General features: G+C 44.3%; 3 protein-coding genes across 8 annotated transcripts in view; 1 reads left to right on the top strand and 2 right to left on the bottom strand.

Moving 5' to 3' along the window:
• Nucleotides 1–20,894, top strand: part of LOC309496044 (protein NLRC3-like) — a 302,889-nt gene that overhangs the window by 168,908 nt on the left and 113,087 nt on the right. The gene's annotated exons all lie outside the window — the stretch shown is intronic.
• LOC309496119 (uncharacterized protein) lies at nucleotides 5,920–7,915 on the bottom strand. 4 transcript variants are annotated; one of them, XM_082166127.1, is made up of 5 exons: nucleotides 7,409–7,914; nucleotides 6,901–7,032; nucleotides 6,601–6,741; nucleotides 6,113–6,340; nucleotides 5,920–6,079 (listed from the first exon to the last, which is right to left on the bottom strand). In XM_082166127.1, the coding sequence occupies exons 1-5, from the start codon at nucleotides 7,491–7,493 to the stop codon at nucleotides 6,006–6,008; spliced, it is 660 nt and encodes a 219-aa protein (XP_082022253.1). In that variant the 5' UTR covers nucleotides 7,494–7,914; the 3' UTR covers nucleotides 5,920–6,005. The 4 variants fall into 4 exon arrangements, with proteins under 4 accessions (XP_082022253.1, XP_082022254.1, XP_082022251.1 ...); XM_082166128.1 differs by having other exon boundaries at nucleotides 5,920–6,103; nucleotides 6,140–6,340; XM_082166125.1 differs by having other exon boundaries at nucleotides 5,920–6,340; nucleotides 7,409–7,915.
• Nucleotides 15,483–17,465, bottom strand: LOC309496122 (uncharacterized protein). Of its 2 annotated transcripts, none has more exons than XM_082166132.1 (4): nucleotides 16,961–17,465; nucleotides 16,455–16,586; nucleotides 16,155–16,295; nucleotides 15,483–15,894 (listed from the first exon to the last, which is right to left on the bottom strand). In XM_082166132.1, the coding sequence occupies exons 1-4, from the start codon at nucleotides 17,043–17,045 to the stop codon at nucleotides 15,569–15,571; spliced, it is 684 nt and encodes a 227-aa protein (XP_082022258.1). In that variant the 5' UTR covers nucleotides 17,046–17,465; the 3' UTR covers nucleotides 15,483–15,568. The 2 variants fall into 2 exon arrangements, with proteins under 2 accessions (XP_082022258.1, XP_082022259.1); XM_082166133.1 differs by having other exon boundaries at nucleotides 16,158–16,295; nucleotides 16,961–17,457.

Below are 20,894 nucleotides of genomic sequence, written 5' to 3'. Positions count from 1 at the left end.
CCTCACCGGTATGGATGTTCCTTACCTCCTGATGTCCAAAGCACAGTGCATGATCTGGAACAAGAGAATAGACATCTCCGTGCTACTCAGCTATCCATGAGGGAAGAGATCAGCCAACTTATAGAAATCCAGAAAAGTATGCAGCAGATGTTGATAAACCAGTCGCAAAGTCAGAGGTCAACTCCTAAGCCTAATTCACATTTCCAAGTATTAACCCCTCCAGTTCCTTTGCCTAGAGTTGCAAGCAGACAGTCAGAGTCTCCAGGGCCAACACCGACTCCTGGAGCCTTTCCAGTTCCTGAACCACGCCGCCTTTCTACATCTAAGAATACAAATCCTTATGCAGATACAGTCAGCTACGCACAGCATGCTCCTCCAATGCAGCCTTACTCAAATGCCTTTGTTCCAGATAATGTGGCTGCTCAGATTTCCTCAGGCACTGTTGACACTCACAGAGTTACGCGGAACACAAGGCAGCCAACATTCCAGATTTGACCCGTCGAGAGCCTGGTGAATATGCCCGTCTCAAACTTGCCTTGAATAACCTACTACCTGATGAAGCTACAGAGCTATTCAAGTACCAAGTTTTGGTAGATCACCTAAAGTTAACAGATGCTCGCCTCATTGCTGATTCCTTTTTAAATTCATCCACTCCCTACTCAGATACCATGGCAGCCCTCACTGAACGGTTCGGTCGACCTCACCAGCTTGCCCTGAGCAAAATTGCTGCTATTATGGATGCATCAAATATTCAGCCTGGCGACACTGTAGACTTTGAACGCTTTGCTCTTCAGATACAAGCCTTAGTAGGATTCCTTAAGACATTAGGAACAGAAGGAGACATTGAATTGCATTGTGGATCCCACGGGGCTCGACTTTTGTCCAAGCTCCCTCCAGAACAAAGAGCATCCTTCCGCAGGCACATGAGTTATGAACCTGGCTCAGTGTACACGCTTCTTGATCTAGCTAAATGGCTTAATTTCGAATCCTGGTGCCAGGATCCAGAGAGCTTTGGTGGATATAAGGCCCAGAAAGATAGAGCCCATTCCCGAGTGGATCAACAGAAGGAAACTAAAGCCAAGGTCAGACAGACTACAATCCTTCATGGCTCAAACGAATTATGTTCCTCAATACCATCAGTGCCAACCAAGAGTCAAGGCAAAAGCTTTGCATTCTGTCCATACTGTGACAGTAAAGAACATTATCTGAGTCAATTTGCCACTTTCCAGTCCTTAACCAAAGACCGAGTAATTGACTGGATTAAGACTAATAACAGATGCTGGAAGTGTGGACGTAACCACAGAGCTGCACAGTGTGCCCTCAAGAAACTCTGCCATCTATGTAATGGAAAGCACCTCCAAATCCTCCATGAGGTCAACCTTAAGCCACTGAAAGAAGGGACCTGTTTAGTCAGTTCAACTAGCAAAATGCTATACCTAGATTGCCCTCAAGGATTCAGCAGCGTCCTACAAAATAACGGGAGCCTTCACTGCAGAACTACTTAGCTTAGCTGAACATTCCTTCCCTGTTGCAGACCTTCAGCGACGATACAGGCATTTGAAATGCTTACCTTTACAGCCTATTCACAAAGCGTGTCCCCTGTTACTGATTGGAGCAGATCATCCTCACCTTATCACTCCGATTGAACCAGTTCGTCTTGGTCCACCTGCAGGTCCGGCAGCTGTCAAGACAAGGCTGGGTTGGTCTCTACAAGGACCAGCAAGAGTCTTCTGAGATAATGTGAAATCTCAACAGTGTCTGCACATTGCCATTAATCCCTCGATGACAGAGTTGTTCCAGAATGTGGAGAGACTCTGGCAAGCAGACGTGATTCTCAACCGAAATGAGAAATCTGTCACGCGGTCTAAACAGGACCAAGAAGCTCTTGACTTGCTCCAGTCACAGACTGTCAGAATACTGATCGATGGCGTAAGTCGCTATGCAACTCCACTCCTGCGTAAGAAGGATATGCCCATACTTCATGCTCCTATGGAGGCAGTACTTCCTAACCTTAGGAACACAGAGAAACGCCTGGAGAAAGACCCCAGTAAAGCAGCTGCCTACCAACAAGAGATAAAGAAATTAGAGACCTCGGGCTATGTTGTCAAACTCCCATCTAAAACAGTTAATTCTCAAAGAGAGTCATGGTTCATCCCTCACCACCTTGTGCAGCACAACGGTAAGAACCGTGTGGTTTTTAACTGTTCATTTGACTTTGAAGGCCATAACCTGAATAACTATCTACTGCCAGGACCAGCCTTGGGCCCATCATTGTTAGGTGTACTCCTGCGCTTTCGTGAACATCCAGTGGCAATAAGCGGGGATATTAAAGGGATGTTCCATCAAGTTCGTCTCCTCCCAGAAGATAGGCATTTTCTCTGTTTTGTATGGCGAGACATGGACAGATCTAAACCACCAGACATTTATGAATGGCAAGTGCTACCTTTTGGCACTACTTGTAGTCCGTGTTGTGCCATTTATGCTGTTCAGCGACATGTTACAGATCATAGCACTCCTGATGACAATATCAGAACCATAGTAGAAAGGAATTTCTATGTGGACAATTGTTTGAAGAGCCTACCATCATCTCAAGAGGCAAGACAGCTTATAGACAGACTTCGCACCCTCTTTGACGGTGGTGGGTTCGAACTTCGCCAGTGGGCAAGTAATGATCCCAGTGTGGTGGACCACCTACCAACAGAAGCAAGATCCAGCAGTACCGAATTGTGGCTATCTCAAGATCGTACCGATGCTCAAGAATCTGCACTAGGCTTGAGGTGGCACTGCAAATCAGACCTCCTTGGGTATAACACCTGTCCTGTCAAGTCTGGACCATGTACCCTTCGACACGTTTACAAGGTACTTGCAACCCAGTACCACCCCTAGGCTTCATACTCCCATTTACCACTCGAGCCAAGATTTTAGTTCAGAGATTATGGGACAAGCAACGAGACTGGGATGACCCAAATCTACCTGACGACCTTTTGAGATCCTGGAGAGAATGGGAGGTGGAACTCCCTACGGCAGCAAGTATTTCACTACCCCGCTGTGTCACATCTTCAGACATTAATCACTCCCACAACACCAGACAAATTCACATCTTTTGCGACGTTTCTGAACAAGCTTATGGATCTGTCGCCTACCTACGTACTGAGGACGACAGTGGTCATATTCATTTAGCCTTTGTACTAGCAAGGTCCAAGGTTGCCCCAAAACGACGTCTGACAATTCCTCGACTAGAGCTGTGTGCTGCCCTGAATGGTGCTCAATTAGCCAAACTCTTGAATACTGAGCTCACCCTCAAGATAAATACAGTGACACTATGGACCGGTTCCACCACTGTTCTAGCCTGGCTCAAATCTGAATCATACCGATTCAAGGTATTTGTTGGAACCAGGATAGCCGAAATTCAAGAGCTGACTACAGAATGTTCCCGGCGATATGTGAATTCCAGCAGAAATCCAGCAGATGACCTCACCTGGGGTAAAACTCTTTCTCAGCTATCAGTGCCCAACAGATGGAGCCAAGGACCATCGTTTCTGCTCGAGTCTGAGTCAGTATGGCCTGTCTGTCCTCCTATTCAACCACCGGAAATCAAAACAGAGCAGCGCAAAGGAATCTTCTGTGGACTTATGACGGAAGTGGTTGTTCCTGACATTCCTGACCCTACCACACACAACACCTGGAGCGAGTTAGCAGAGGCCACAGTTCAGGGGCTAAAAGATACAGGACCACCATCAGCAGTGGACTACCAAACTGCAGAATGGCATATCCTGCAGAAATCTCAACTTGATTTTTTTCTAGATGAATACAAACTGCTAAAAGCTAGTAAATCTGTGCCTTCCACTAGTCGACTACTTGGTCTTGCCCCAGCATTTGACGACTCTTGTCAGCTTATAAGAGTTGGTGGTCGTTTACCTCGAGCTTAAGGACTAGACCTGTCAGTTATACACCCTGTAGTCCTTGACCCACATCACTGGGTTACCAAGTTGCTGATCCGAGACTACGATAGTAAACTCTGCCATCCAGGACCTGAAAGAGTCTTTGGAGAGATAAGCTGAAACTTTTGGCTACTGAGAGGGCAAGAAGCTATACGTAAACAACAACATTTGTGCAAAGACTGTCAAAAATGGAAGAACAAACCAGTCAGCTCGACTCAGACTGCTCAAACCCCCATTCTACAGTACAGGCATGGACTGTTTCGGACCATTCCAAGTCAAGACTGGAAGACGATGTGAAAAGAGGTGGGGAATCATTTTGAAGTGTCTCACAACGCGAAGCGTTCACCTAGACCTCCTTACATCCATTGATACTGATTCCTTTCTGATGGCCTTGAGGAGATTTGTAGCTCGCCGCGGCACACCTTCTGAGTTATATTCAGACCATGGCACTAACTTCCATGGAGGACAAAGAGAGTTGCAAGAAGCCTTTTCATCGCTCACTCCCCAAATCCAGCTACATTTAGCTAAACAGAAAATTTCTTTCCATTTTAACCCGCCTGGAGCCCCACACTTTGGAGGTGCGTGGGAAAGAGAAATTGGGTCTGTCAAGACTGCCCTCCGGGTCACAGTCAGCTCCCAAGTTGTAACAGTGGAAGTTCTCCAAACAGTACTCATCGAAGTGGAAGGAATGCTTAATAGCAAGCCCCTTGGTTATATTTCCAGTAATGTAGCCGACCTTGACCCTGTTACACCAAATTGTCTGCTTATGGGGCGGCCAGACAGCTCACTACCCTTTGTAGTTTATCCTGCTTCTGAACTTATGGGCAGACGGAGATGGAGGCAGAGTCAAGTTCTGGCCGATGTGTTCTGGTTAAATTTCATTCGTCACTAGCTGCCTACACTACAGACCCGCAATAAGTGGCACACAAATACTGGTGACACTTCTACCGGAACCGTGGCAATGCTCATTGATCCACAGCTACCACGTGCGTGCATTGTGGTTGGTAGACAAAGTTGTGAAGACCTTCCCAGGTTCTGATGGCCATATCAGAGCTGCCGAAATTCAGGTTAAGGATAAGACCTACACCCGGCCTGTCTCCCGCCTGATCCCCCTTCCCTCATTCTCAGATCAAGAGGAACGTATCTGAGCCCCCTCAGACTGATTAATTCTACAGAGTACAAATATGCATAGCATATTTGGGGGCGGCAGTGTTAAGGATTCAACCAATCAGAGCGCTGTTTACTGAATGACGTTAGTCAGTGCCTCGCAGTCAGCAGGAGACGAACTATGAATGCTCATATGTAGAATTTTATCTCCTTTTCCTTTGGTAGTAGACTTATGTGAGCGAGTTAATGACCAGAATGTAAGTTGTTTATTTCCTATTATCCTGTGACCTTTCCGATCTTTGAAAGTAGATTTGTGTTCTTTATTGATGTACATGAAGCTCATTGGGTTTCCATCGCGGCAATCCGCGTTAGCGCCTGAGTTCACAATTTACAATATGCAGAACTAATGCCCGAGTACCATTATAGTGGGAGTAATATCTCTGGATGGTGATTTATATTGTTAATCACCTATATTGATATATAAATTGCATTATGTGAAGTTGCTTTATCTGCCATCACTGCCTAGGACGACAAATTAAAATGGCGTCTTTTATATCTAATGCCATGTCTGAGCTCTCAATGACATCTTGTGGACAAACTAAGTACTGCAACAACTTTTATTGCCTATGTTAATGTTATTGATTTATTTGTAACCTAATATTTTGTTATTTGATATTTCAGACCACTCACTGTTACCATTCAAACTAATCATCAGTAAACTTCAAGTTCTGGTTCAACTGAGTCTTATGTGTTCTTGCCGACACACCAGTGCGGATACAAATCCACCTGTTCCAGCACAGAATACAGTCCTTACATAAATCTCCAGAACACAAGCAAAACAAAAAACATTTAATTAAATATATTTATTTGGTGATAAACAGGGAACATTCCAAATGAATAAAGCATTGAATTGATCTGTAAAAGAACTCCAGCATAAGTTCGGCAAAATCAATATGGTTACGACTTGCATTGGCAATCGTGATCGCCGGGACCGGGGTGACCGTGATCTCCGTGACCGGGGTGACCGTGATCTCCGTGACCGGGGTGACCGTGATCTCCGTGACCCCGGTGACCCCGGTGACCCCGGTGACCTCGGTGACCTCGGTGACCATGACCAGCGCACTCTGGTTGCGTCGGCAGTTCAGCTGCAGGCTTTGGAGGTTCGGCCGCAGGCTTCACGGGAGGCTTGGCCGCAGGCTTCACGGGAGGCTTTGGAGGTCCGGCCGCAGGCTTCACGGGAGGCTTGGCCGCAGGCTTCACGGGAGGCTTTGGAGGTTCGGCCGCAGGCTTCACTGGAGGGTTACAGAAAGTCAGCTTTAGTCTTTCCTTTCAGTGGCATTCAGCACAAAACTCAAATCATGAATAGCAAGTCTTACGGAGTGAAATGCATTTCAAATATTCATCTTTATTAATGTTGTAAAGCTATTCTGTGAAACTGTGCTAAATTCAGGATTTTTTGTCATTGAGTAGGATATGACAACCGAATTATAAAGAGGCACACTGGAAAATAAAAAAGCTGACCCAAACACTAGATAACCGAATATAATACAACTACCTGTATATGGAGCCATACACTCATGTCCACATCCATTGCTGCAGCATTTCTCATTGTTCGGACAGTCACTGTCATAGTAACACAACTCGGCACAATTTCCTCTTCCAGTTTTGGTGCTTGGACACTCTCCTGGCTTTGCTATTATACAAAGATTCATGTTTATATCAATGTGTTACTTGTTTCTTTGCAATTATTTGTGAGGTTTACTAGCAACTTCTGAGTGAAAATTTAAAAAAAAGAAAATTATCTGGGTTTCTTTTGGGAGGCCTCTAGCATCCATCATTAATTGAAACTCACTGAAAACAGGCGGCACACATGCAGGCCCACAGGGGAATTGACAGCATTTGTGTCCTCCAGAGCAGTCTGTATCAGAAGTACATCCTCGGCGGGACGGCACGACCGTCAGCATCACCGGACACTGACCAGAAACTACAGAAGAGGATCATTAAGGGGGACCAAGTAGAGTTGTAATAGTTTCAGTATTTAGAAGTCAGGTTTTTTAAAAATATATATGTCTCAAAACTTTATTTATCAGCTTAAAAGCAAGTAGAAATGCCATTTATCCCTTAACTGTCAATTAGTTTTAAAGACAAAGAGTAACCTACTGTTACAACCTACCTCCCTACTGGTGGGGTGTGTAATAGAAGCACCATGCAGATAGAAGACATGGACAGTTAATCTGTTTTTTAATAAATTTACTATTGCATCTAAACGTACTGTAGCTACATGTTCAAAAGAAGTCATATTTTGTAAGGCACTTATGCATTTCTTCGGGCCATGTAATGAAGCTAAAACATCTTCTCACCTGCGACTCCAGCGTGTGTTGTGCTCAAACAGGCAGACAGACACAATAAAACAGCACTAAACAAGCAGTACACTCGAGCAGTCATCCTCTCGACCTGCGATCTCACAATCAACTCTGCTGTAAAACTCGCTGAATTAGTCAGTCTGAAGGAACAGTGAGGCACGCACACAAAACTACAACAGAAACATGTGCTGCTGAATCCCGCAATATATATCGCTGTATGTGTATTTTTTTTGGAAAACGCGTTTTTAAAGATCCAAGGAGGCCTGGGTAACTCCAACACTGATCAACCTCACCTGCCTGTAGCTTTCAAGTAGTCTAATCTTGAAGACCTTGATTAGCTTGTTCAGGTGTGTTTGATTAGGTTTGGGAGAGCAGAGCGTTGTGTTCACGCCAGATGTTGTAATAATTACCGTAATTAGGAGATGATAAAGATAACGACAAGTTTACAAGTTGTTATTGTGACTAACTTCTACACCTCTTTCACCTAAAATCTGCAGGAAAGTTGATCTCTTGTGAAAACTTTTGCCATAAATCTGCATAGAATATACACTGACAATAATTGCATTTTACCCAACTCTGAGCCTTTTGTCTTGAACTTCAACTGTATTCACATCTTTTTTTATTATTTTTTTTTATCAATCCAGTATTGCTTTTGTCCTCTATTCTACATAATGCATGTAAAGCCGGGTGCACACTGTGCATTTCATTTGAACCATTTTGTGATGTTTTCCTGGGAGTACTTCCCTGTCAAAAACACCTTGTTAACATGAACTAACAGCTGTTAACCTTCCCTGAATGAGCAGAGGATAAATCTTCCCTTACTACACAGAGAATGACTCTTCTCCGGCATTGCAGAGGATAACGTTTGTTAACACAACCTTCGCTGATTAGACAGGATAAACCAACTTCCTTGACTATTAAGAGGATGAAACACTTCTCTGGTGGCGCAGAGGACAACCACATGTACTCCACAGAAATGGAGAAGTGTTTTGGTACCAAAACAAACTTCAATCAAGCTGTTCAGAAGGATTCAACTAATCAGAGCGCTGTTTACTGAATGACGTTAGTCAGTGCCTCGCAGTCAGCAGGAGACGAACTATGAATGCTCATATGCAGAATCTCCTTTTCCTTTGGTAGTAGACTTATGTGAGCCAGTTAATGACCAGAATGTAAGTTATTTATTTCCTATTGTCCTGTGACCTTTCCGATCTTTGAAAGTAGATTTGTTTTCTTTATTGATGTACAACAAGCTCATTGGGTTTCCATCGCGGCAATCCGCGTTAGCGCCAAAGTTCACAATTTACGATATGTAGAACTAATGCCTGAGTACCATTATAGTGTGAGTAATATCTCTGGATGGTGATTTATATTGTTATTCACCTATATTGGTATATAAATTGCGTTATGTGAAGTTTCTTTATCTGCCATCACTGCCTATAAGGACACATTCAAATGGCGTCTTTTATATCTAATGCCATGTCTGAGCTCTCAGTGCCATCTTGTGGACAAACTAAGTACTGCAACAACTTTAATAATGTAACCTGGATTATTGCTTATGTTAATGTTCTTGATTTATTTGTAACCTAATATTTTATTGTTATTATTTGATATTTCAGACCACTCACTGTTACCATTCAAACTGAATCATCAGTAAACTTCAAGGTCTGGTTCAACTGAGTCTTATGTGTTCTTTCCGACACACCAGTGCGGATACAAATCCACCTGTTCCAGCACAGAATACAGTCTTTACATAAATCTCCAGAACAATTTTGGTCCTTCGAGGCAGATTGGTGTCTACACTGGACTCATGATGTCAGAGGACCAGCATGCAGAGTATCAAGTTGAAGGAGCTCGCCCTAGACGAATAGTTTGTCAACCAGCCTACTTACAAGATTTCGAATTGCAGTATGCCGGGCTGCCTAGAGCTAATGTCCTTCTGCCTCAGTCTACACCGCGACCACATGGGTCAGATGACTATCAACATGATGATGAGGTCAGAGATATTCCTATGGCCCATCCGCAGGCATCTATTTCTTATCATGATCAAAGAGAAGAGGCTGTTGGATCACCTGATTTATTAGAATCACCACGATTGGCTTTAGAGCCCTGGTACCTTACCACAGATCGTTGGAGTGAGAGAAATGAACGCAGCCCTCACCGGTATGGATGTTCCTTACCTCCTGATGTCCAAAGCACAGTGCATGATCTGGAACAAGAGAATAGACATCTCCGTGCTACTCAGCTATCCATGAGGGAAGAGATCAGCCAACTTATAGAAATCCAGAAAAGTATGCAGCAGATGTTGATAAACCAGTCGCAAAGTCAGAGGTCAACTCCTAAGCCTAATTCACATTTCCAAGTATTAACCCCTCCAGTTCCTTTGCCTAGAGTTGCAAGCAGACAGTCAGAGTCTCCAGGGCCAACACCGACTCCTGGAGCCTTTCCAGTTCCTGAACCACGCCGCCTTTCTACATCTAAGAATACAAATCCTTATGCAGATACAGTCAGCTACGCACAGCATGCTCCTCCAATGCAGCCTTACTCAAATGCCTTTGTTCCAGATAATGTGGCTGCTCAGATTTCCTCAGGCACTGTTGACACTCACAGAGTTACGCGGAACACAAGGCAGCCAACATTCCAGATTTGACCCGTCGAGAGCCTGGTGAATATGCCCGTCTCAAACTTGCCTTGAATAACCTACTACCTGATGAAGCTACAGAGCTATTCAAGTACCAAGTTTTGGTAGATCACCTAAAGTTAACAGATGCTCGCCTCATTGCTGATTCCTTTTTAAATTCATCCACTCCCTACTCAGATACCATGGCAGCCCTCACTGAACGGTTCGGTCGACCTCACCAGCTTGCCCTGAGCAAAATTGCTGCTATTATGGATGCATCAAATATTCAGCCTGGCGACACTGTAGACTTTGAACGCTTTGCTCTTCAGATACAAGCCTTAGTAGGATTCCTTAAGACATTAGGAACAGAAGGAGACATTGAATTGCATTGTGGATCCCACGGGGCTCGACTTTTGTCCAAGCTCCCTCCAGAACAAAGAGCATCCTTCCGCAGGCACATGAGTTATGAACCTGGCTCAGTGTACACGCTTCTTGATCTAGCTAAATGGCTTAATTTCGAATCCTGGTGCCAGGATCCAGAGAGCTTTGGTGGATATAAGGCCCAGAAAGATAGAGCCCATTCCCGAGTGGATCAACAGAAGGAAACTAAAGCCAAGGTCAGACAGACTACAATCCTTCATGGCTCAAACGAATTATGTTCCTCAATACCATCAGTGCCAACCAAGAGTCAAGGCAAAAGCTTTGCATTCTGTCCATACTGTGACAGTAAAGAACATTATCTGAGTCAATTTGCCACTTTCCAGTCCTTAACCAAAGACCGAGTAATTGACTGGATTAAGACTAATAACAGATGCTGGAAGTGTGGACGTAACCACAGAGCTGCACAGTGTGCCCTCAAGAAACTCTGCCATCTATGTAATGGAAAGCACCTCCAAATCCTCCATGAGGTCAACCTTAAGCCACTGAAAGAAGGGACCTGTTTAGTCAGTTCAACTAGCAAAATGCTATACCTAGATTGCCCTCAAGGATTCAGCAGCGTCCTACAAAATAACGGGAGCCTTCACTGCAGAACTACTTAGCTTAGCTGAACATTCCTTCCCTGTTGCAGACCTTCAGCGACGATACAGGCATTTGAAATGCTTACCTTTACAGCCTATTCACAAAGCGTGTCCCCTGTTACTGATTGGAGCAGATCATCCTCACCTTATCACTCCGATTGAACCAGTTCGTCTTGGTCCACCTGCAGGTCCGGCAGCTGTCAAGACAAGGCTGGGTTGGTCTCTACAAGGACCAGCAAGAGTCTTCTGAGATAATGTGAAATCTCAACAGTGTCTGCACATTGCCATTAATCCCTCGATGACAGAGTTGTTCCAGAATGTGGAGAGACTCTGGCAAGCAGACGTGATTCTCAACCGAAATGAGAAATCTGTCACGCGGTCTAAACAGGACCAAGAAGCTCTTGACTTGCTCCAGTCACAGACTGTCAGAATACTGATCGATGGCGTAAGTCGCTATGCAACTCCACTCCTGCGTAAGAAGGATATGCCCATACTTCATGCTCCTATGGAGGCAGTACTTCCTAACCTTAGGAACACAGAGAAACGCCTGGAGAAAGACCCCAGTAAAGCAGCTGCCTACCAACAAGAGATAAAGAAATTAGAGACCTCGGGCTATGTTGTCAAACTCCCATCTAAAACAGTTAATTCTCAAAGAGAGTCATGGTTCATCCCTCACCACCTTGTGCAGCACAACGGTAAGAACCGTGTGGTTTTTAACTGTTCATTTGACTTTGAAGGCCATAACCTGAAAAACTATCTACTGCCAGGACCAGCCTTGGGCCCATCATTGTTAGGTGTACTCCTGCGCTTTCGTGAACATCCAGTGGCAATAAGCGGGGATATTAAAGGGATGTTCCATCAAGTTCGTCTCCTCCCAGAAGATAGGCATTTTCTCTGTTTTGTATGGCGAGACATGGACAGATCTAAACCACCAGACATTTATGAATGGCAAGTGCTACCTTTTGGCACTACTTGTAGTCCGTGTTGTGCCATTTATGCTGTTCAGCGACATGTTACAGATCATAGCACTCCTGATGACAATATCAGAACCATAGTAGAAAGGAATTTCTATGTGGACAATTGTTTGAAGAGCCTACCATCATCTCAAGAGGCAAGACAGCTTATAGACAGACTTCGCACCCTCTTTGACGGTGGTGGGTTCGAACTTCGCCAGTGGGCAAGTAATGATCCCAGTGTGGTGGACCACCTACCAACAGAAGCAAGATCCAGCAGTACCGAATTGTGGCTATCTCAAGATCGTACCGATGCTCAAGAATCTGCACTAGGCTTGAGGTGGCACTGCAAATCAGACCTCCTTGGGTATAACACCTGTCCTGTCAAGTCTGGACCATGTACCCTTCGACACGTTTACAAGGTACTTGCAACCCAGTACCACCCCTAGGCTTCATACTCCCATTTACCACTCGAGCCAAGATTTTAGTTCAGAGATTATGGGACAAGCAACGAGACTGGGATGACCCAAATCTACCTGACGACCTTTTGAGATCCTGGAGAGAATGGGAGGTGGAACTCCCTACGGCAGCAAGTATTTCACTACCCCGCTGTGTCACATCTTCAGACATTAATCACTCCCACAACACCAGACAAATTCACATCTTTTGCGACGTTTCTGAACAAGCTTATGGATCTGTCGCCTACCTACGTACTGAGGACGACAGTGGTCATATTCATTTAGCCTTTGTACTAGCAAGGTCCAAGGTTGCCCCAAAACGACGTCTGACAATTCCTCGACTAGAGCTGTGTGCTGCCCTGAATGGTGCTCAATTAGCCAAACTCTTGAATACTGAGCTCACCCTCAAGATAAATACAGTGACACTATGGACCGGTTCCACCACTGTTCTAGCCTGGCTCAAATCTGAATCATACCGATTCAAGGTATTTGTTGGAACCAGGATAGCCGAAATTCAAGAGCTGACTACAGAATGTTCCCGGCGATATGTGAATTCCAGCAGAAATCCAGCAGATGACCTCACCTGGGGTAAAACTCTTTCTCAGCTATCAGTGCCCAACAGATGGAGCCAAGGACCATCGTTTCTGCTCGAGTCTGAGTCAGTATGGCCTGTCTGTCCTCCTATTCAACCACCGGAAATCAAAACAGAGCAGCGCAAAGGAATCTTCTGTGGACTTATGACGGAAGTGGTTGTTCCTGACATTCCTGACCCTACCACACACAACACCTGGAGCGAGTTAGCAGAGGCCACAGTTCAGGGGCTAAAAGATACAGGACCACCATCAGCAGTGGACTACCAAACTGCAGAATGGCATATCCTGCAGAAATCTCAACTTGATTTTTTTCTAGATGAATACAAACTGCTAAAAGCTAGTAAATCTGTGCCTTCCACTAGTCGACTACTTGGTCTTGCCCCAGCATTTGACGACTCTTGTCAGCTTATAAGAGTTGGTGGTCGTTTACCTCGAGCTTAAGGACTAGACCTGTCAGTTATACACCCTGTAGTCCTTGACCCACATCACTGGGTTACCAAGTTGCTGATCCGAGACTACGATAGTAAACTCTGCCATCCAGGACCTGAAAGAGTCTTTGGAGAGATAAGCTGAAACTTTTGGCTACTGAGAGGGCAAGAAGCTATACGTAAACAACAACATTTGTGCAAAGACTGTCAAAAATGGAAGAACAAACCAGTCAGCTCGACTCAGACTGCTCAAACCCCCATTCTACAGTACAGGCATGGACTGTTTCGGACCATTCCAAGTCAAGACTGGAAGACGATGTGAAAAGAGGTGGGGAATCATTTTGAAGTGTCTCACAACGCGAAGCGTTCACCTAGACCTCCTTACATCCATTGATACTGATTCCTTTCTGATGGCCTTGAGGAGATTTGTAGCTCGCCGCGGCACACCTTCTGAGTTATATTCAGACCATGGCACTAACTTCCATGGAGGACAAAGAGAGTTGCAAGAAGCCTTTTCATCGCTCACTCCCCAAATCCAGCTACATTTAGCTAAACAGAAAATTTCTTTCCATTTTAACCCGCCTGGAGCCCCACACTTTGGAGGTGCGTGGGAAAGAGAAATTGGGTCTGTCAAGACTGCCCTCCGGGTCACAGTCAGCTCCCAAGTTGTAACAGTGGAAGTTCTCCAAACAGTACTCATCGAAGTGGAAGGAATGCTTAATAGCAAGCCCCTTGGTTATATTTCCAGTAATGTAGCCGACCTTGACCCTGTTACACCAAATTGTCTGCTTATGGGGCGGCCAGACAGCTCACTACCCTTTGTAGTTTATCCTGCTTCTGAACTTATGGGCAGACGGAGATGGAGGCAGAGTCAAGTTCTGGCCGATGTGTTCTGGTTAAATTTCATTCGTCACTAGCTGCCTACACTACAGACCCGCAATAAGTGGCACACAAATACTGGTGACACTTCTACCGGAACCGTGGCAATGCTCATTGATCCACAGCTACCACGTGCGTGCATTGTGGTTGGTAGACAAAGTTGTGAAGACCTTCCCAGGTTCTGATGGCCATATCAGAGCTGCCGAAATTCAGGTTAAGGATAAGACCTACACCCGGCCTGTCTCCCGCCTGATCCCCCTTCCTTCATTCTCAGATCAAGAGGAACCTATCTGAGCCCCCTCAGACTGATTAATTCTACAGAGTACAAATATGCATAGCATATTTGGGGGCGGCAGTGTTAAGGATTCAACCAATCAGAGCGCTGTTTACTGAATGACGTTAGTCAGTGCCTCGCAGTCAGCAGGAGACGAACTATGAATGCTCATATGTAGAATTTTATCTCCTTTTCCTTTGGTAGTAGACTTATGTGAGCGAGTTAATGACCAGAATGTAAGTTGTTTATTTCCTATTATCCTGTGACCTTTCCGATCTTTGAAAGTAGATTTGTGTTCTTTATTGATGTACATGAAGCTCATTGGGTTTCCATCGCGGCAATCCGCGTTAGCGCCTGAGTTCACAATTTACAATATGCAGAACTAATGCCCGAGTACCATTATAGTGGGAGTAATATCTCTGGATGGTGATTTATATTGTTAATCACCTATATTGATATATAAATTGCATTATGTGAAGTTGCTTTATCTGCCATCACTGCCTAGGACGACAAATTAAAATGGCGTCTTTTATATCTAATGCCATGTCTGAGCTCTCAATGACATCTTGTGGACAAACTAAGTACTGCAACAACTTTTATTGCCTATGTTAATGTTATTGATTTATTTGTAACCTAATATTTTGTTATTTGATATTTCAGACCACTCACTGTTACCATTCAAACTAATCATCAGTAAACTTCAAGTTCTGGTTCAACTGAGTCTTATGTGTTCTTGCCGACACACCAGTGCGGATACAAATCCACCTGTTCCAGCACAGAATACAGTCCTTACATAAATCTCCAGAACACAAGCAAAACAAAAAACATTTAATTAAATATATTTATTTGGTGATAAACAGGGAACATTCCAAATGAATAAAGCATTGAATTGATCTGTAAAAGAACTCCAGCATAAGTTCGGCAAAATCAATATGGTTACGACTTGCATTGGCAATCGTGATCGCCGGGACCGGGGTGACCGTGATCTCCGTGACCGGGGTGACCGTGATCTCCGTGACCGGGGTGACCGTGATCTCCGTGACCCCGGTGACCCCGGTGACCTCGGTGACCTCGGTGACCATGACCAGCGCACTCTGGTTGCGTCGGCAGTTCAGCTGCAGGCTTTGGAGGTTCGGCCGCAGGCTTCACGGGAGGCTTGGCCGCAGGCTTCACGGGAGGCTTTGGAGGTCCGGCCGCAGGCTTCACGGGAGGCTTGGCCGCAGGCTTCACGGGAGGCTTTGGAGGTTCGGCCGCAGGCTTCACTGGAGGGTTACAGAAAGTCAGCTTTAGTCTTTCCTTTCAGTGGCATTCAGCACAAAACTCAAATCATGAATAGCAAGTCTTACGGAGTGAAATGCATTTCAAATATTCATCTTTATTAATGTTGTAAAGCTATTCTGTGAAACTGTGCTAAATTCAGGATTTTTTGTCATTGAGTAGGATATGACAACCGAATTATAAAGAGGCACACTGGAAAATAAAAAAGCTGACCCAAACACTAGATAACCGAATATAATACAACTACCTGTATATGGAGCCATACACTCATGTCCACATCCATTGCTGCAGCATTTCTCATTGTTCGGACAGTCACTGTCATAGTAACACAACTCGGCACAATTTCCTCTTCCAGTTTTGGTGCTTGGACACTCTCCTGGCTTTGCTATTATACAAAGATTCATGTTTATATCAATGTGTTACTTGTTTCTTTGCAATTATTTGTGAGGTTTACTAGCAACTTCTGAGTGAAAATTTAAAAAAAAGAAAATTATCTGGGTTTCTTTTGGGAGGCCTCTAGCATCCATCATTAATTGAAACTCACTGAAAACAGGCGGCACACATGCAGGCCCACAGGGGAATTGACAGCATTTGTGTCCTCCAGAGCAGTCTGTATCAGAAGTACATCCTCGGCGGGACGGCACGACCGTCAGCATCACCGGACACTGACCAGAAACTACAGAAGAGGATCAATAAGGGGGACCAAGTAGAGTTGTAATAGTTTCAGTATTTAGAAGTCAGGTTTTTTAAAAATATATATGTCTCAACTTTATTTATCAGCTTAAAAGCAAGTAGAAATGCCATTTATCCCTTAACTGTCAATTAGTTTTAAAGACAAAGAGTAACCTACTGTTACAACCTACCTCCCTACTGGTGGGGTGTGTAATAGAAGCACCATGCAGATAGAAGACATGGACAGTTAATCTGTTTTTTAATAAATTTACTATTGCATCTAAACGTACTGTAGCTACATGTTCAAAAGAAGTCATATTTTGTAAGGCACTTATGCATTTCTTCGGGCCATGTAATGAAGCTAAAACATCTTCTCACCTGCGACTCCAGCGTGTGTTGTGCTCAAACAGGCAGACAGACACAATAAAACAGCACTAAACAAGCAGTACACTCGAGCAGTCATCCTCTCGACCTGCGATCTCACAATCAACTCTGCTGTAAAACTCGCTGAATTAGTCAGTCTGAAGGAACAGTGAGGCACGCACACAAAACTACAACAGAAACATGTGCTGCTGAATCCCGCAATATATATCGCTGTATGTGTATTTTTTTTGGAAAACGCGTTTTTAAAGATCCAAGGAGGCCTGGGTAACTCCAACACTGATCAACCTCACCTGCCTGTAGCTTTCAAGTAGTCTAATCTTGAAGACCTTGATTAGCTTGTTCAGGTGTGTTTGATTAGGTTTGGGAGAGCAGAGCGTTGTGTTCACGCCAGATGTTGTAATAATTACCGTAATTAGGAGATGATAAAGATAACGACAAGTTTACAAGTTGTTATTGTGACTAACTTCTACACCTCTTTCACCTAAAATCTGCAGGAAAGTTGATCTCTTGTGAAAACTTTTGCCATAAATCTGCATAGAATATACACTGACAATAATTGCATTTTACCCAACTCTGAGCCTTTTGTCTTGAACTTCAACTGTATTCACATCTTTTTTTATTATTTTTTTTTATCAATCCAGTATTGCTTTTGTCCTCTATTCTACATAATGCATGTAAAGCCGGGTGCACACTGTGCATTTCATTTGAACCATTTTGTGATGTTTTCCTGGCAGTACTTCCCTGTCAAAAACACCTTGTTAACATGAACTAACAGCTGTTAACCTTCCCTGAATGAGCAGAGGATAAATCTTCCCTTACTACACAGAGAATGACTCTTCTCCGGCATTGCAGAGGATAACGTTTGTTAACACAACCTTCGCTGATTAGACAGGATAAACCAACTTCCTTGACTATTAAGAGGATGAAACACTTCTCTGGTGGCGCAGAGGACAACCACATGTACTCCACAGAAATGGAGAAGTTTTTTGGTACCAAAACAAACTTCAATCAAGCTGTTCAGAAGGATTCAACTAATCAGAGCGCTGTTTACTGAATGACGTTAGTCAGTGCCTCGCAGTCAGCAGGAGACGAACTATGAATGCTCATATGCAGAATCTCCTTTTCCTTTGGTAGTAGACTTATGTGAGCCAGTTAATGACCAGAATGTAAGTTATTTATTTCCTATTGTCCTGTGACCTTTCCGATCTTTGAAAGTAGATTTGTTTTCTTTATTGATGTACAACAAGCTCATTGGGTTTCCATCGCGGCAATCCGCGTTAGCGCCAAAGTTCACAATTTACGATATGTAGAACTAATGCCTGAGTACCATTATAGTGTGAGTAATATCTCTGGATGGTGATTTATATTGTTATTCACCTATATTGGTATATAAATTGCGTTATGTGAAGTTTCTTTATCTGCCATCACTGCCTATAAGGACACATTCAAATGGCGTCTTTTATATCTAATGCCATGTCTGAGCTCTCAGTGCCATCTTGTGGACAAACTAAGTACTGCAACAACTTTAATAATGTAACCTGGATTATTGCTTATGTTAATGTTCTTGATTTATTTGTAACCTAATATTTTATTGTTATTATTTGATATTTCAGACCACTCACTGTTACCATTCAAACTGAATCATCAGTAAACTTCAAGGTCTGGTTCAACTGAGTCTTATGTGTTCTTTCCGACACACCAGTGCGGATACAAATCCACCTGTTCCAGCACAGAATACAGTCTTTACATAAATCTCCAGAACAATTTTGGTCCTTCGAGGCAGATTGGTGTCTACACTGGACTCATGATGTCAGAGGACCAGCATGCAGAGTATCAAGTTGAAGGAGCTCGCCCTAGACGAATAGTTTGTCAACCAGCCTACTTACAAGATTTCGAATTGCAGTATGCCGGGCTGCCTAGAGCTAATGTCCTTCTGCCTCAGTCTACACCGCGACCACATGGGTCAGATGACTATCAACATGATGATGAGGTCAGAGATATTCCTATGGCCCATCCGCAGGCATCTATTTCTTATCATGATCAAAGAGAAGAGGCTGTTGGATCACCTGATTTATTAGAATCACCACGATTGGCTTTAGAGCCCTGGTACCTTACCACAGATCGTTGGAGTGAGAGAAATGAACGCAGCCCTCACCGGTATGGATGTTCCTTACCTCCTGATGTCCAAAGCACAGTGCATGATCTGGAACAAGAGAATAGACATCTCCGTGCTACTCAGCTATCCATGAGGGAAGAGATCAGCCAACTTATAGAAATCCAGAAAAGTATGCAGCAGATGTTGATAAACCAGTCGCAAAGTCAGAGGTCAACTCCTAAGCCTAATTCACATTTCCAAGTATTAACCCCTCCAGTTCCTTTGCCTAGAGTTGCAAGCAGACAGTCAGAGTCTCCAGGGCCAACACCGACTCCTGGAGCCTTTCCAGTTCCTGAACCACGCCGCCTTTCTACATCTAAGAATACAAATCCTTATGCAGATACAGTCAGCTACGCACAGCATGCTCCTCCAATGCAGCCTTACTCAAATGCCTTTGTTCCAGATAATGTGGCTGCTCAGATTTCCTCAGGCACTGTTGACACTCACAGAGTTACGCGGAACACAAGGCAGCCAACATTCCAGATTTGACCCGTCGAGAGCCTGGTGAATATGCCCGTCTCAAACTTGCCTTGAATAACCTACTACCTGATGAAGCTACAGAGCTATTCAAGTACCAAGTTTTGGTAGATCACCTAAAGTTAACAGATGCTCGCCTCATTGCTGATTCCTTTTTAAATTCATCCACTCCCTACTCAGATACCATGGCAGCCCTCACTGAACGGTTCGGTCGACCTCACCAGCTTGCCCTGAGCAAAATTGCTGCTATTATGGATGCATCAAATATTCAGCCTGGCGACACTGTAGACTTTGAACGCTTTGCTCTTCAGATACAAGCCTTAGTAGGATTCCTTAAGACATTAGGAACAGAAGGAGACATTGAATTGCATTGTGGATCCCACGGGGCTCGACTTTTGTCCAAGCTCCCTCCAGAACAAAGAGCATCCTTCCGCAGGCACATGAGTTATGAACCTGGCTCAGTGTACACGCTTCTTGATCTAGCTAAATGGCTTAATTTCGAATCCTGGTGCCAGGATCCAGAGAGCTTTGGTGGATATAAGGCCCAGAAAGATAGAGCCCATTCCCGAGTGGATCAACAGAAGGAAACTAAAGCCAAGGTCAGACAGACTACAATCCTTCATGGCTCAAACGAATTATGTTCCTCAATACCATCAGTGCCAACCAAGAGTCAAGGCAAAAGCTTTGCATTCTGTCCATACTGTGACAGTAAAGAACATTATCTGAGTCAATTTGCCACTTTCCAGTCCTTAACCAAAGACCGAGTAATTGACTGGATTAAGACTAATAACAGATGCTGGAAGTGTGGACGTAACCACAGAGCTGCACAGTGTGCCCTCAAGAAACTCTGCCATCTATGTAATGGAAAGCACCTCCAAATCCTCCATGAGGTCAACCTTAAGCCACTGAAAGAAGGGACCTGTTTAGTCAGTTCAACTAGCAAAATGCTATACCTAGATTGCCCTCAAGGATTCAGCAGCGTCCTACAAAATAACGGGAGCCTTCACTGCAGAACTACTTAGCTTAGCTGAACATTCCTTCCCTGTTGCAGACCTTCAGCGACGATACAGGCATTTGAAATGCTTACCTTTACAGCCTATTCACAAAGCGTGTCCCCTGTTACTGATTGGAGCAGATCATCCTCACCTTATCACTCCGATTGAACCAGTTCGTCTTGGTCCACCTGCAGGTCCGGCAGCTGTCAAGACAAGGCTGGGTTGGTCTCTACAAGGACCAGCAAGAGTCTTCTGAGATAATGTGAAATCTCAACAGTGTCTGCACATTGCCATTAATCCC

This window comes from Leuciscus leuciscus (genome assembly GCF_965113295.1).
Source record: "Leuciscus leuciscus genome assembly, chromosome: 4".
NCBI classification, from domain to species: domain Eukaryota; kingdom Metazoa; phylum Chordata; class Actinopteri; order Cypriniformes; family Leuciscidae; genus Leuciscus; species Leuciscus leuciscus.
The sequence above is the reverse complement of the archived record's forward strand: the minus strand, read 5'-3'. Positions and strand labels throughout refer to the sequence as shown.

Coding starts and splice junctions, on each gene's coding strand:
- LOC309496119 (XM_082166125.1), bottom strand. CDS start 7,493: ATGACTGCTCGAGTGTACTGCTTGTTTAGTGCTGTTTTATTGTGTCTG. Junction 7,033..7,408: donor AACACACGCTGGAGTCGCAG/GTGAGAAGATGT, acceptor CCTCTTCTGTAG/TTTCTGGTCAGTGTCCGGTG. Junction 6,742..6,900: donor ATGTGTGCCGCCTGTTTTCA/GTGAGTTTCAAT, acceptor TTTGTATAATAG/CAAAGCCAGGAGAGTGTCCA.
- LOC309496122 (XM_082166132.1), bottom strand. CDS start 17,045: ATGACTGCTCGAGTGTACTGCTTGTTTAGTGCTGTTTTATTGTGTCTG. Junction 16,587..16,960: donor AACACACGCTGGAGTCGCAG/GTGAGAAGATGT, acceptor CCTCTTCTGTAG/TTTCTGGTCAGTGTCCGGTG. Junction 15,895..16,154: donor TATGGCTCCATATACAGGTA/GTTGTATTATAT, acceptor GTAACCCTCCAG/TGAAGCCTGCGGCCGAACCT.